The 16,154-nt window shown below is 35.7% G+C and overlaps 1 protein-coding gene across 11 annotated transcripts in view; it reads left to right on the forward strand.

The window, feature by feature from the left end:
• The window catches only part of AGTPBP1 (ATP/GTP binding carboxypeptidase 1), a gene marked incomplete at its 5' end in the record, with an annotated part of 94,264 nt that overhangs the window by 5,703 nt on the left and 72,407 nt on the right, over positions 1 to 16,154 (forward strand). For 9 of the 11 annotated variants that reach the window (XM_081150720.1, XM_081150724.1, XM_081150723.1 and 6 more), the window contains one exon: positions 10,859 to 10,923. The exons of the other annotated variants lie outside the window; for them this stretch is intronic. In XM_081150720.1, coding sequence (XP_081006846.1) covers positions 10,892 to 10,923 — 32 coding nt within the window. The remainder of the gene's footprint in view (positions 1 to 10,858; positions 10,924 to 16,154) is intronic. 11 annotated transcript variants of the gene reach the window in all.

Below are 16,154 nucleotides of genomic sequence, written 5' to 3' on the forward strand. Positions count from 1 at the left end.
TTGTTTAGGGAATCATTTTTCATCAGAATGAACTTAAAAGATTTAAATGGGACTTTTGGAATGTGAACAGTATATGTTTCTTTGCACTTTTTTTTTTTTTTTTTTTAGCAGTTTAATGTGAAATAAATTAAAAACCATGTACATTTGAAGTATTTATATATGTAGAATATACAACCTTAGATTTGGGGTGTGTGCCAGAATTTCTTCTATGGATTGTTTGTGGATGGAAAATTAGGACAGTTTATGTGTATGAAATTCTGGTTCCTGGTGTGTGTGCACACTTGTTGACTTGGCTGTTGGGCTTGATTTCAGGCGTAAGCTAGTGAGAATTGAAGGTTTCAGTTTTTAGATTCCCTGGGTTCTGTAACTAATTTTAGTTGAGGAAAATCTCAAAAAATTCAGAAGATCTAAAATTTTTTACTTTTCTTGAGCTAGAGTGTTTGCTTTTCCTTATGTGTGAGCTAGCTTGAGGAAGTTGATTTTGCCATATGATTTTCTGCTAATGTCAAATTCCCACATATAATTTTAGTAGACGCCATCTTTAAATATATAAAAGTCAACTCATATGGATCCCTCCCTTAATTTAGGGTAATGTATACTGTGGATTTTTAGATGACAGCATAGATTTTTTAATGCAGCTTTTTTTTTTTTTTTACTTCTGTTGGATAAATAACTCAGAATACATCTTCCAAAGACCCAGGTGGGTCAGTAGTTTTGCTTTTGTGCAAAAGTCCATAGTATTTTATCATGGGATGTAGGCATCGAGGTACAGAGGACATAAATCCCTAATCCTAATTTAGAAACGGTTGAATTATGAAAGTTCCTGCAGAGACTAAACTTGTTTTTTATTTTAAACAGCTTTGTTGAGATATAACTCACTATACAGTTTTCCCATTTAAAGTATGCAATTCAGTGGCTTTTAGTATATTTAGAGTTGTGCAACCATCACCGCAATCAATTTTAGAACATTTTTATTACCTCAGAAAGAAACTCCACACTCCTTTATTCTCTCCTCCTACCCCAGTCTCCATCTCTCCTAATTCTAGGTAGCCAGTAATCTGCATCTATAGACTTACGTGTTCTGGATATTTCATATAAATGGAACCACGTAATGATGTGGTCTTTCATGACTGGCTTTTTCCACTTAAGGTAATATTTTCAAGTTTTCATCTAGGAAGCATATATTAGTACTTTGTTTCCTTTTATCATTCAGTAATATTCCATTACATGCATATGTCACATTTTATTTATCCATTGATGGGCATTTGGGTTTCAGCTTTTAGGTTATTATGAATAATGCTGCTATGAACATTTGTGTAAAGTTTTTGTGTGAAAATAGGTTTTCATTTTTTGGGGGTATATACCTAGAAATGAACTAGCTGAGTCATTTGGACGCTTTATGTTTAGCCTTTTGAGGCACTGCTTGACTGTTTCCATTTTAGCTTTGCCATTTTACATTCCCATCAGCAATGTATGAGGGGTCCAGTTTCTTCATATTCTTGCTGACACTTAATATCTGAATTGTTTATTATTTATTATAGCCTCTTTAGTGGGTGTGAAGTGTTATCTCATTGTAGACTAAGTTTTTAAATAGTGGTTAGGCATAACAGGAATGATAATAGTCTAAGATGGAATTAATATTACAACTAAAGTATTTAATAGACTGCCCTAGGACTATAATCCTCAGTAGCCATCTTAACCCTGGCTATGTATGATTAGTATCACTTGCTAATTAAAAAAAATCTCTCAGGATATTGTTTGATTCCCCCCATTTCTTTTTTAAAAAAATATTTTTATTGATTTTAGAGAGAGAGAGAGAGGAAGGGAGAGGGAGAGAGAAACATCAATGAGAGAGAAACATCAACATCGATTGGCTGCCTCCTGCACACCCCCCACCTTGGATCGAGCTCACAACCGGGCATGTGCCCAGGCCAGGAATCAAACCAGTGACCTCTTGGTGCATGGGTTGACACTGAACCACTGAGCGACACTGCCCCCCTGTCCCCTCCCCTCCCCAATTCTTTGTTGAAAAAGAAAACAGTGAAGATTCAGTTGGAGAGAACAGAATCTATTCTAGATACCTTAAGCAGAAAGGGTTTATTTACCATAGGATACTAAATAGCTTAGAGAATTGTTGGGATGTATTAATCTGGTCCATTCAGGAGATAGAAACCACACAGTAATTTAACAGGGAACGATTTATATAAAGAATTATTGACTATAACAGGATTGGAGCAATGAGGGGTTTACCAGTAAGAAATAAAGATAATTCTAAGGAATATAGGAAGAGCTGGTATAAAGAGTAGTTACTACTCCCAGGGCTGAGATACAGTAGATTTCCCTCCCCCATTAACGTCTAGACCTTGTTGGAAAAGGGCAAGGTCAAGGCAAGTAGCTATGGATGGTGAATTTGCTGGAGATCTACCCTCTAGCGTGCCAGGGAAAGCTGTTCATGGGGAGATGTCTCTCTAGTCACTGTGCTACAAAGCTGCTTACCCCCTTTGGAGAAGCTGTGTGTGCTGCAGGAGCTTGTTGCTGCAGGAGCCATCCTTGTTACGGGAGCGGGTCCTAGAGAAGCCTTGTCTGCTGCAGTCTAGCGAGCACACTGGAATCAGAAGCAGAATTCTTTCCCCTGCAATGTCTTTCCAGTGCCCTCTTGACAAAGCTTAATATTGTGCCAGTTGGCAAAGAAATGAATATTTTAACAGCATACATCCATTTTCACAGAACAGGCAAAAGGTGAATTTATAGATGAGGGGCAGGGCAGTAAATTAATGTCTGGCACAGTTATTAAGTGGTTTACAGAATTATTCAGAGATCTAAAGAAAGAGACTGGATTGAGCTTCAAGGAACAACACCCAAAACCTCTGCACAGAACTGAGAAACCAAGGGTGCGGGGGGTATTGTTTCTTTTATGATTAAGAGGCTTCCTGTGTAATTGTGAAATTGTTCCTAGATCTTCATTGCTAGAACCACACTTCTGTTTTAAAATCAGGAAACTGTTGTCAGGAGGCTGTGGTGATCAGGAATCTTTTGCTGTACTTACCAGCTATAGAACTACACTGGACCAGGACCTGTTCTGGTCTGCACCAGCCTGCCTATGAGAGACTAGACTAGCCTTTCTCAATCTTTATACACCAGAGGATCCATGAAATAATTTTTAGGTCTCAGGGAACTCCATAAGAGTTATAACACCTACAGCTGTGGTATTAGTTTGAACAGAAAGTTTAGATATAGTAATTGTTCTTATCACTTCTTATCCATTCGTGAAGTAGGGATCTTCTGTCCTAAATAGTTTGAAATGGATACTACCTGACACTGTAAGATGAGTTTGACAGCAATTTTTAGTCATGTGTACTCACAGCCTGGAAGAGGAAGATACTGCATGCCACATAGGGTGGCAATTGGGAATAGAGTGAACCAGCCACAGGGTCCGTGGGAGACAGTCTTTGTAGTAACAAAAGGACTAAGTAACCTTCCCACCTCTTCACTGTGGAAGTTTGTGATTAGTTTGAGTAATTCTGAGACTGGAACTAGTTAGGTTTTGGCTTGGAGTACAGCTAGTTTGGTTGATGGTGGAATTAGCTGGGTGAGGAGCCTTTCCCACTGGATGAGGCACATATGGCAAGAGTGGGAGAACGCTTATTAGGCCTTTGGGGCCCTGTGATGCTCAGAGCTGTCAGGGCAGTACTTGAAATATTAGGTCTTAGGATACAGTACTTTAATAATGATTTCTAATGCTCTTTTGCTAGAGAATGATATTTTTTTCTGTGCGTCTAATAAGTTTGGCCATCTAACTAGTCTATTCTTTTGTGCAGATCTCCATCCCACAAAAGATAAACTGATGTGAGTCAGTTATGCAGATAGAAAGAATAGATTTTCCTTTTCTTAAATTTCCCACTTTATTTTTTACTTTATTCATGTAGGCCTAGGGTCTTAACACAGATTTTTACTATATAAGATACTAATAAAGTATGGCCTGTTCATATGATATGCAAAAGTAGTTTTATTTATTTAAAGCAAGCAAAAAAGACTTTAACCAACCTTATTTGAAAAAGAAACAGGTAATTAACTTAGTTTACCATTTTGGAAACTAAGCTCATTTTCATGATTTTTAAAGACTCATATGCTAACAGTAATAAATTACTGTGAAATAACGCTTCAGTTTTTTTAAAAATAGGCCCGATAGACTTAGTTTAAATAAATATTGCAAGTTAATATTTTTGGTAATTTTTTATTGTGGTGAAATATATTTAGTATAAAATTTGCCACTTAAACCATTTTAAGCTTATAATTCAGCGGCATTAATTACATTCATGATGTTGTGTAATCATCACCACTGTCTATTTCCAAAATTTTTCATTACCCCAGACAGACACTCTGTAATTTCCATTAAGTAGTGACTACCCATCCCCCCTTACCTTCAGCCTGTGGTAACCTTTAATCTACTTTATATTCCTATGAATTTGCCTGTTCTAGATTTTTTCATATAAGTGGAAGCAAAACATACAATATTTGTTGTTTTGTTTCTGGCTTATTTCACTTAGTGCAATGTTTAAAGGCTAATTCATGTTGTAGCATGTATCTGAACACTCCTTTTTATTTTTATGTATGGTGTGACTAGGGGTCCAATTTCATTCCTTTATATGTGGAAATCCAGTTACCTCAGCAAAGAAAAGTCTGTTCTTTTGTTACTGAATGGACTTGGCACTCTTGTCAAAGTCAGTTGGCCATAAATATATGCATTTATTTCTAGACTTTCAGTTCTGTTGCATTCATCTTTTTGTCTATTTGCCAGTACCACTTGTAAGCTGATTTTTATTAATGTATTTACAACATGAAAATTATTGAGAATGTTAAATAGCAAAGCTACTAAAAATGTTTATAAAAGTTTATAAAAATATAGCCTAAGACATAATTTATACAAGAATTTGAAAAATAAACTTTTTTTTTTTTTTTACCAACTGACATGATAAGGCTCATATAGGTCCAGAAGTTTCAAATTATTATATGTATGTGTTGATTACTTGATCTTTTATAAAAAAGCTTTATACAATAAAATTGTTATTTTTTAAAACTAAAAATAAAGAAGTTTATCTCTTTCTTATGAAACTTGTTTTTGCTTTCTTTTGTTGAACTTGAAATAACCATTCACAGATTGTATTTTCAACTGACATGAGATGATTTTCTCCTTGATCTTGATAAACAACAAAAAAATTTCTTGCATAAAAAGTTGAAAACTTGTAGCCAAATGTTCATTTCTTTCCTGTGATTTGCAGGGCACTACTCTTTCATAGAAATCCAGAATTTTTCTGAGTGTATAATCAGAAAGTGGCACATAAAATTCTTCCTCCACAATGTCCAGAGATCCTTTTTCATTCTCAAGCCTAAGCAGCAATCACTTTATGATTCCTTTTGTCACATGATCCCCACCCAAGGATCTTGTCACTTGAAGTAAAAATATTTTCTCTAAGGTCTTGCAGAGAGTTACTCAGTTGTTTCATGTGATAGCAAGTGTTTGCTAAGTTGGCCAGCTTCAGTAGCCATTCTTTAATCTCTTCTCGCTTAGCGGACTCTGACCTACTTGTGAAAGTACTCCTGCAGTTCACCTTTCAGCTCTGACACCTGTTGAGAATTCTTCATTTGCTAAGTCACTGGATTTCTGCATGTAGCAGGAGTTTTATGTGCTCTTTGTCCAGGTTTCCACATAGTTCTTTAAACATTATTGAATGTGCAGGTTTTTGCTTAATAAAGTTAATCATTTTTTATAGCTTTAAATAGAACTTTTTTTAAAAAAAAATTTCACCTCTCAGAGCTTTTGACCCTTAGCGCTCTGTGAAAACACTGTGTTGTGAAGTCAGGTATTTTTAAATTAAAATTTTATTTTTTAATAAGAGTTGCAAATCTTCACATGGAGCCAACTATTGATGGGATATTATCAATACAGATGTCAACATAGTGCCTCCAAAACAGACCTTTAGTTTGCAGATGGGACAAAACATTAAATATTCTGTTTTTCATTAACTTTGGGCAGCACTTGGTAGCAAAAAAGTTTTCTTGATTTTACTATTTTCAAATCTTATAACATTTATGAATACATAATATATGTAGAATATAATCTTATACATATTACAATTGATAAACTCTAGATTCATCAATCTGGGTAGAAAAAACCTTATTTTTCTATTTATTGTATAGATATTTAACATCATGTGACATGTAAGTATGTTGACTTACCTTACTGCTAGTGTACTGTAGAGCTTTAAAAATTTCTCCTACTGCATCTTGTATAAGCATTTTACTCAGTATAATTTTACATTTTGGCCTCATTAGTTTCTTAGCAATTGGGTGGCTTTCCCTTTCTTGATAAGCTCTACTATGTAAATTGCTACCTCACTCTTCTCATTGCTTGTGACTTAAAAAAAACAACAAACTTTATTATGTTTGCTTTGAGATTCCAGTAGTACTTTTTTTTTTAACTTGTCAAATGACTATAATTTGTAGTTAAATGTCTTTTGAATATTGCCAGAGCCTTTGCTCAACACTTGTAAAGTTGTTTTCCGTGGACAACACAAAATAGAATAGGACAACTAGAATAACCAGCCTATGGGTAAACCCATTGATAAGTAGTTTTCATTCTCAAGATGGGGTTTTATATGTGTGTTTTTTGTTGCACTAATTTGGTGAAATGACTTGCAAGATACAATTCTTCATTTCTTTTGGTACTAGAATTGTCCACTGGCCCTCCTTTCTTGTACCTCATCCTCAAAAATTGTCACACTGGATTATCAAGCATGTTTGTAAAATGCAAATATTAATATGTAAAACATAAGGGCATAACAAGTAACTAAATGAGATAATCACAAAATTTCACAGTATAGGTCCAATGTTTGCACCAATAGTACAGCATTAGGAATGGGGGTAACTGGGTGTAAACATTCTTTTATTAAAATTAAAATTTCCCTCCAATTTTTCATTACATTCATAAAGCTTGTTTGCTCCTATAAGGCAGTGAGAAGTGCATAAGAGGAGATTGGGAGGTAATTTGAGAGGGAGGGGCTGATGTTCTTCAGCCTACCATCCAAATATCAAGGCCCACTCTGACAAAATGAACATGGTCCTACTGTGCACTATCACATACAGCTGATTTCTAACAAAATCAGTAGTTACTGTGAATGTCATTGCTTGGTGCACAAAGTTAAAAAACTTCCCCCCCTGATCGTGAACTCTCAAAGAATTCTAGCAACAGCTTGTGGACTTGGGTTGAGAAACCCTGTAGTAGACTGCAAAGTTTGGGACTCCTGTACATACTGCTGTAGAATAACTAAACATGCCTATGTCTGTGTTTGCCTCTGGAATCAGGAGGCCTTGGCTGATAATATTGAGATTGGTGGATTTAAATCACATCTGAAACCCTAGCTGCAGGGGAGTCTGGGAAATGCCTTTTTTGTTTTTTGTTTTTTTTGTTGTTAAAGTTTTTAAGCTCCTCTAGTATAGGAAAACACATTAGGGGGAAATCAGGATAGATATTTTGTGCCATGTCTACCACATTGTTGAATTTTTAAAAATAAAGACTTTCTTGCTCATATGTAATAAAGTTTTTCTCAAAATATGTCTTTAAAGCATTTGTTTGCTCATTCAGAGATGTATTTAGCATCTGCAATGTGCTGTCACTGTTCTAGATGGATGGGAGGCATTTAATGAACAAAACAAAGAATTCTGCCCTCATGGAGCTTTTTTTTTTTAAATCCTCACGCGAGGATATGTTTTTATTGATTTTTGGAGAGAGAGAGAGAAATATTGACTTGTTGTTACACTTATTTATGCATTAATTGGTAGTTTCTTGTATGTGCCCTGACTGAGGATAGAACCTGCAACCTTGGCTTATCGGGATGATGCTCTGACCAACTGAGCTACCCGGCCAGGGCTTATCAGGATTTCTTGATGGATTGGATGTGGGGTGTAAGACAGTAGCCAAGGAGGAAGTTAAGGATTTGGACCAAGTACTTGGAGAGATAGAATAGTCTTTAACTACCCTTGGGAAAAGCTGAGGTTAGAGCACCCTTGGAAGGGAAGGCCATGTCAGGAGATCAGTTTTAGATATGTTGAGTTTGTGGTATTAGAGATCCAAGCGAGGTGTTATGTAGTTATGAGGCTGAATGAGATCACCAAGTAAGAGACCTGAGGTAGAAAAGGACAAGAAAGAACTGAGCCGGGAGCATTCCAGGAAAAGACGCTTAGAAGGAGTGGCAGTGGGATAGGCAGAAAACAGAGCATATCCAAATGAAGAAAGTATTTTCAGGAAGAGTGAGTGGTCATCTGTATCAAATGCTGCTGGTAGGACCAGTAAGATGAAGACTGAGAATTGGCAGTTGGATTTAGTAACACTAAATGAGGTCATTGGTTGCTGACAAGAGCAGTTAGCAGTGTTGATGGAGTGGTGTGGGGAAAACTGGACTGGAATGTGTTTAAGAGGGAATGGGAAGAGAGGACTTGTTGACAATATGTATAAACAACTCATTGCTTTCAGAAGGGAATAAATGAGACAGTATTTGGATTGGGGAACTGAGAGCAAGAAAGCTCCCCCTCCTCCCCCCCAAAGACACAGAAATAACAGCATCATTTTATGGTGATGAACATGATCCAGTGAAGAGGGATGAGTAGATTATACCTAAATTCCACAGTCAGTTACTATAGCTGTTACATACTCCCTTGCCTACCCTTTCAACTTCTTTGCCTCTTTCTTGCTTTGTCACCCTTGGTTGGCAAAGTCACAAGCTTGGTGAAATGCAGCACTTCTGCTTCTCCGTTTCTCTCTTTCTGTTACCCCATACTGCAATGAACACACGCTTTCACAGCAACAAGAAGGGTCTTCATTTACTCTGAGGCACCCTGTGCTCAGGCATCAGCAATAAAATGATACAAAGGATGCACTGGGTTAGGATGAGAATTGACCTTTTTCCCCCCCTAAGGAACTCTTTAAGTCTCAGCAGATTTCTTTGAGGGTGTCAGTTTCTTTGGTGAAGATTATTTGCCAGACATGTTGAACATTTTCTCCAATGGTGAGGCATGGGGGGGGTATTGAGGAGGTAATAAGTTGTTTGCAATTATAAAGTTTTAGTTAGCTATTTAGCAGTCTATTCCTCTATTGTTCTTGGTATTTCCCAGTTCTCTTAGTTTTGCATTTCCTGAGTTTTTCTGGACAGGGTACCCTCCTCCCCCACAGTTTTCCTTTTTCTCACTTTGGACTTCAACATATTCTTTACTGTCTTCTTGAATCTAACCCCGGGAGGGAGAGGAGAGAAATGCCTGTGGTTAAACTATTACTTTATCATGAACTGGAAGTTTGAATGATTTCTTAACTGTTGAAATAGAAATGATATAAGTGCCCAGCATAAATGTTTGCAAGTCAGCATTTACAGTGGACTTTTCATGAGATGTGCTGCTAATGTAGTTTTAGAGAGAGTCATACCACTCAACAAGAAGTAACTTTTTATGGCAACAACGGCACTTTTGAAAATACATAGGATTCTCCCCCCACTTTGTATATATACAGTTAAGTCTTAATTAATTTGGATATTGGGAAAGTTACTTTGACTTTGTACTCATTAAAAAATAGCCAATTGAAAGAAAGAATAGCAATTTTTAAATTTCTTATAACTAAAAACAGACTATGTAATTTTACACATAATGAAAAATACATTTCCTCTTTTATAATTGAATTAATAAGAAAAATAAAATAAATGTATTTTGTTGAAGTAAACTTCTTTGTTATTGAAGAAAAACATCCAGAATACCTATCTCTTCTAATACCTATGTCTGTTCTTTTGTATGTTTGTTTTTTTAAAATATATAGCATTACTAAATATTGATAAGTATGTGATTAACTCATTGAATTGGTGTGTTTTTTTTGTTTTGTTTTTGTTTTTACTTTTTAGTGATGCTGCAAAATTCTGCTTCAGTAAGCACTGATATATAAAATTAAAAGATATCCAGGTTTTTTGGGGGGGGGGGTGAAGAGTTGCAAAATAAATCTGAAAAATTATCAAAATTTTGTGAATCAAGATTTAATGTTTTAAAATGTATAGTATGTACTTTGTAAAGATGAAACCTGTATTGATTGAAGGAAAATATGCATTAAGTGCATTAAATGAGAAGATGTTATAGGTTTTTACTCTCAACAATTTGTTATTAATTTATAAGTGTTCTCATATAGAAATAATCATACATATTTGCCAGCATTTGACTACTATATGAATGGTGGACAATAAAAACACTAATTTCAGGATGCTGTGGTTGGCTTGAGTATTTTAAGGAAGAGTATTAGAACAAGAAGGATAATTTTGTCTCAAATGTGAAGTCTGGCTCGGTGTGCTCAGCGGTTGAGCATTGACCTAGGATCCAGGAGATCGCCTTTCGATTCTCAGTCAGGGCACATGCCTGGGTTGCAGGCTCGATCCCCGGTTGGGGTTGTGCAGGAGGCAGCCTATCAGTGACTCTTATCATTGATGTTTCTATCTCTCTTTCTACCTCTCCCTTCCTCCTCTGAAGTCAATAAAGATATATTAAAAAAAGAGAAAGAAATGTGAACACTAAGTAGATTGTAAATTGTCTTAGGTTAGGTTTTTGCATTTTTGTAGCTCCAGGATTTTGGTAACGTTTTACTGGCTGATTTTAGGTAATAGTCACTTATTGTGCATTGAAGTGACTTGCCAGAAGCACATAGAACTCAAATATTCTCCTTTGGTTTCCAGTGTTATCTCGTGTTTCCCATAATAAAAACTTCCAGCTATATGGCTGTTATAACATCTAATGTATAGAAAACAGAATCATGTTTAATTAACTTTTTTTTTTTTAGATTGTCTGCAATGGTGAAGTGAAGTAAGTCAAGATGAGCAAGTTAAAAGTGGTATCAGAGAAAAGGTACTGTAATTCTAATTACCAGCATGTGTAAATTACAGAAATAATACATGAAGCAGTTATTTGAAACTCATTACTTAAAAAATATTGTTTGTTTAAATAATAGTATGTTATACAGTTGATCTTTGAACAGCATGGGTTTGAACTGCGCGGGACCAATTATATATGGATTTTATTCAATAAATACTGTACTGTTTTCAGTCCACAATTGGGTTTTCGTGGATGCGAAGGGCCAACTGTATGTATTGATCTATGCCATTTTATATAGGCGACTTGAGCATCTGCAGATTTTGGTATCTGCGTGGTTTCCTTGAACCAATCTTCTGTCGATGCCTAGGGACAACTAAGTTTTTGGGGAGTTAAACGTTATACATAAATTTTCAACTGCGCAGGGGTGGGGGATTGGTACTCCCACCCCTGCATTCTTCAGGGGTCAACTGTGTTTATATTGTTTTATTAATATTTAACTTTTCACTTAAAGCTGGGGTCAGCCAACTATGACTGGTGGGCCAAATCTGACCCCACCTTTTGTTTTTATATGGCCTGTGAGCTAAGAATGGTTTTTGCATTTCTAAATGGTTGGGGGAAAAAAGTAAAAAGGATAATATTTTATGACACATGAATATTATATGAAATTCAAATTTCAGTGTACATAAATAAAGTTTTATTGAACATGCTTATTCATTTATAGATTGGTCACTTTTGTACTACCATGGCAGAGTTGAGTAATTGTGACAGAGACTAGATGGCCTGCAGTGCCTAAATATATACACTATCTGATGCTTTGTAGAAAAATTTTAACTGATCCCTGGCTTAAAGCATCATCTCTACTGTGGACTTTCTTACTTTTTGGCAAATCTGGAGAGGTGGATAGAATATTGATGCTGAGTTTAGATAAGGTTGCAATTGAATGGATTAGATTGGCAGATTTAAAAAGCATTGAATGGGTGGTGATATAAATCAAATAAGCATGTCTTGTAAGGTACAGCAAGCAGAGCCCTGGCTGGGTGGCTCAGTTGATTGGAGTGTCGTCCTGTACACCAAAAGGTTGCAGGTTCGACTCCCCATCAGGGCACATACCTAGGTTGCGGGTTTGATCCCCTGTTGGGTGGGTATAGGAGGCAACTGATTGATGTTTCTCTCTTGCATCAATGTCCCTCCCTCCCTCCTTCCCTCCCCTTCTTTCTCTCTCTTCCTCTGTCTCTAAAATCAATAAAAACATACCTTCAGTTGAGGATTAAAAAAAGAAAGAGCAGACAGAATTTTTCTCTCCATCCCATTCACCATCATCATCATGGTCATGCCCTAAATGTTATCACCAGCAAAATTCTCATTTCTAAGTACTAATTCAGACTTTTCATTCTCTAACAGTAGTCTTTTATCTGTCTAGCTCACTTGTTCAAATGTCTGTATTGCAAGGGTTCTGCCTTACCCAGAGCTCTATTAAAATCTATTGACTTTTTTCTCTCATTTATCTCTTCTTTTTTTACCCAGTGTAGAATTGATTGTCTATTATTACACTTCTTGCAAAGACCTGAAATGTCTTTATCTCACTTTATGGGTTATTTTTTTAATCCTCACCCGAGGATATCTTTTTAGTTGATTTCAGAAGGAGAGGAAAGGAGAGAGAGAGAGAGAGAGAGAGAGAAACATTAATGTGAGAGAGAAACAATCAGTTGCCTCCCACGTGCCCTGACCGGGGATCAAACCTGAAACCTAGGTATGTTCCCTGACCAGGAATCGAACCCATGACCTTTTGGTGTATGGGACAATGCTCCAACCAACTGAGCCACACTGGCCAGGGCTGTTTGTGTTTTCTTTTAATCACACTCACCTGGCAAAGTCCTTTTCCTTGGATAAATCTTTATTGAGCAGCTGAATGATGTTGGATGATGAACTAACTTGACAGATATCACTAAAAATTATTGATTGACAATCTGAACTGAGCCCAGCAATCTTATTATTGTGGTTCTCTGGAAAGTTCATTTTCCCAATTTTTGAAATTACTGTTTTATACTTTCTTTTATACCCTTCAAATTCTCAGCTATATCAAGACATACCCTTAGCAAATGACCAACTCTCATGATATCATAGAGATAAAAACTCTATTAGCCTCATATTGCTGTTTAAAAAAATTTACTGATTTATTGGAGTAACATTGATTAATAAAATTCTGTAGGTTTCAAGTGTATAATTCTATAATACATCATGTGCATATTGTATTATGTGTTCACCATGTCCTCATATTTCTTACACCAAATTTATATCTCCCCTTTGAGTCCATCCTTGGCTTACCCTCCTGTTATTTACTCCAACCAAGGCTGTCTCTTTTTTTTTTTTTTTTAATTTTTGTTTAAAATATTACAGATGTCCCTTTTTCTCCCCAATGACCCGTTCCACCCCGTCCCTTCCCCCTCCCCAGTCCCTCTCCCCATCATTGTCCGTGTCATTGGGTTGTGCATATATGCATATAAATTCTTTGGTTACTCTCTCCCCCTCCACTCACCCACCCTCCTCCATCTCTCTGACATTTGTCAGTCGCATCTATGCTTCCATGTCATTGAATCTATTCTGTTCATCAGTTTATTAAGTTCTTTAGATTCCACGTATAAGCGAGATCATATGATATTTGTCTTTCACTGCCTGGCTTATTTCACTTAGCATAATATTCTCCAGGTCCATCCATACTGTGCCAAAGGGTAAGAGATTCTTCTTCTTTACAGCTGCGTAGTATTCCATGGTATAAATGTGCCACAGCTTTTTTATCCACTCACCTACTGATGGGCACTTGGGCTGTTTCCAGATCTTAGCTATTGTAAATCACGCTGCTATGAACATAGGGGTGCATAAGTTCTTTCTGCTTGGTGTTTCGGGTTTCTCAGGATATATCCCTAGAACTGGGATCACTGGGTCATATTTGCCAATGACACATCTGATAAAGGGTCACTATCCAAAATATATAAGGAACTCATACAGCTTAACAAAAAGAAGACAATCCAATTAAAAAATGGGCAAAGGACCTAAATAGACACTTCTCCAAAGAGGACATATGGATGGCCAAGAGACATATGAAAAAATGCTCAAAGTCACTAATCATCAAAGAGATGCAAATTAAAACCACAGTGAGGTATCACTTCACACCTGTCAGAATGGCTGCCATCAACAAATCAACAAACAACAACTGCTGGCGAGAATATGGAGAAAAACGGCACCCTAGTACACTGCTGGTGGGAATGCAGACTGGTGCAGCCACTATGGAAAGCAGTATGGAGTTTCCTCAAAAGACTAAAACTTGAACTGCCATTTGACCCAGTGATCCCACTTCTAGGAAGACATTATATCTTATACTCCTTCCAGTAGCCTATGAAAATTCTAGTTTTCTACATTCTCACCAAGACTTGGAATGGTCATTCATTTTAAATTTTTAAATTCTTATGGTCATTCTTTTAAAATTCTAGCCATTCTATTAGGGGTGTATCAGTATCTAATTCTGATTTTAATTTGCATATCCCTAATTACTAAATGATGTTGAGCATCTTTTCATGCACATATTTGCTTTCAGCATATCTTATTTGGTGAAGTATCTTTCTAAATCTTCCTCCCATTTTAAAAATTGGAGTATTCGTTACTTTTATTACTGAATTTTAGAAATTTTAAATTTATTATACATATAATTCTTTTAATAGATTTGCAGATATTTTCTCCCAGTCTTTTTTCATATTCTAAACAGTATCTTTCAATTTAGAAACTTTAAAATTTAGGTGATATTCATTTTGTTACTTGTTTTTGTATGGATAATGCTTTTAGAGCTATATCTAAGAAATATATGCATAACATATGTTTTCCAATGTTTTCTTCTAGAGGTTTTTAATTTTTAACATTTAAGTCTGTGCTCCATTCTGAGTCAAGCTTTAGTAGTTACGGTGTGAGGTACTGGAAGAGATATGCCTCTTTTTGGCATATGGATATCCAGTAGTTGTTCCAGTGCCATTTTTGGAATGACTAATCTTTCTCCACTGAATCATCTTGGTACCTTTGTCAAAAATCAGTTGTTCATTATTTATGTGTAGTCTGCTTTTGGACTCTGTTTTATTCCATTAATCTAGATGTCTTAGTGATGACACCTCACTGCCTTTTTAACTTAATAATGAGTCTCAAAATTAGTGTTGGTCCACCAACTTTGTTCTTTTTTCAGAGGTTGTCCTATTTTAGGTTCCTTTGCATTTCCATAGGAATTTGGACCAGTTTGACAATTTCTACACAGTAGCCTGTTGGAATTTTTATTTTCTCATTATAAAATAATTAAAATTAGAAATGGAACCTCTAAAGGTTGATCTTAGCCTCATTTTGATTCATCTAAAAAATAAAGACAGGGGAGATACACTCTTCATTTAAAAATTTTTCTGCTTTGCAGTGTAGCCTAAATTGTTCGTTGAAAAGCTGTATAGATTTTTTTTTTTTTTACGAAGTCTAAGAATTATTCAAATGGTAGAGCTGCCCTCTGGTGTTCACCCTGTGATTATCTCAACATTAGTGTCAACTGCCTTACATTTTTAGAGCTGAGTCAGTAGTGGCTTAGAATGTTTTGTTAAGTTTTCATTCTGTAGGTGAAAAAAATAGAGGTAGAGAGGGAAATTGACTTGCCTGTGTTCTGAATTTCTACTTGTTTGCCTTCCTTCAAAAAATATATTCAACCACAGTCTATCATTTGAAATAATATGATTCTCAGAAAGGAATCACTTAGATGAAACTTAGATGATTGTTTTATTTTTTATGGTGGTACAACTTAATTTGAAATTTTAAGAGTTACTGACAAAACAAACTCTTAATTTGGAATGGAATAGAATATGTGTTATACTTAGTGTGTTTTGTATGTTTTTGAATTTTTTAAATAGATGTTTTATTAGCTACTAAAAATATTAACCCATGACCTTTTAAGAGAAAAATAATTGAATAAAATTAGACAAACACACTCGTTATTAAGTTTCTGAATTTCGGTTTCCATAATGCAAATTTCTCTTAAAGATGTATTTTCCCTAGTAGGCAAACTGTGGTATCTTAATATCATTTCTCACCAAAAAGAACTAGGGCTCTCAAAAAGAACAGGTTTGGCTCAGAATCTCTTTGTGCTCTTAAATTAATTAAGACTCCAGAAAGTTTTTGTTGATGTAGGTTATTTTATCTGTTGATATTTACCATATTATAAATTAAAACTGAGAAATGAGAAAAATTCA

The sequence above is a fragment of the Miniopterus schreibersii genome, assembly GCF_964146895.1.
Source record: "Miniopterus schreibersii genome assembly, chromosome: 11".
Lineage (NCBI taxonomy): Eukaryota > Metazoa > Chordata > Mammalia > Chiroptera > Miniopteridae > Miniopterus > Miniopterus schreibersii.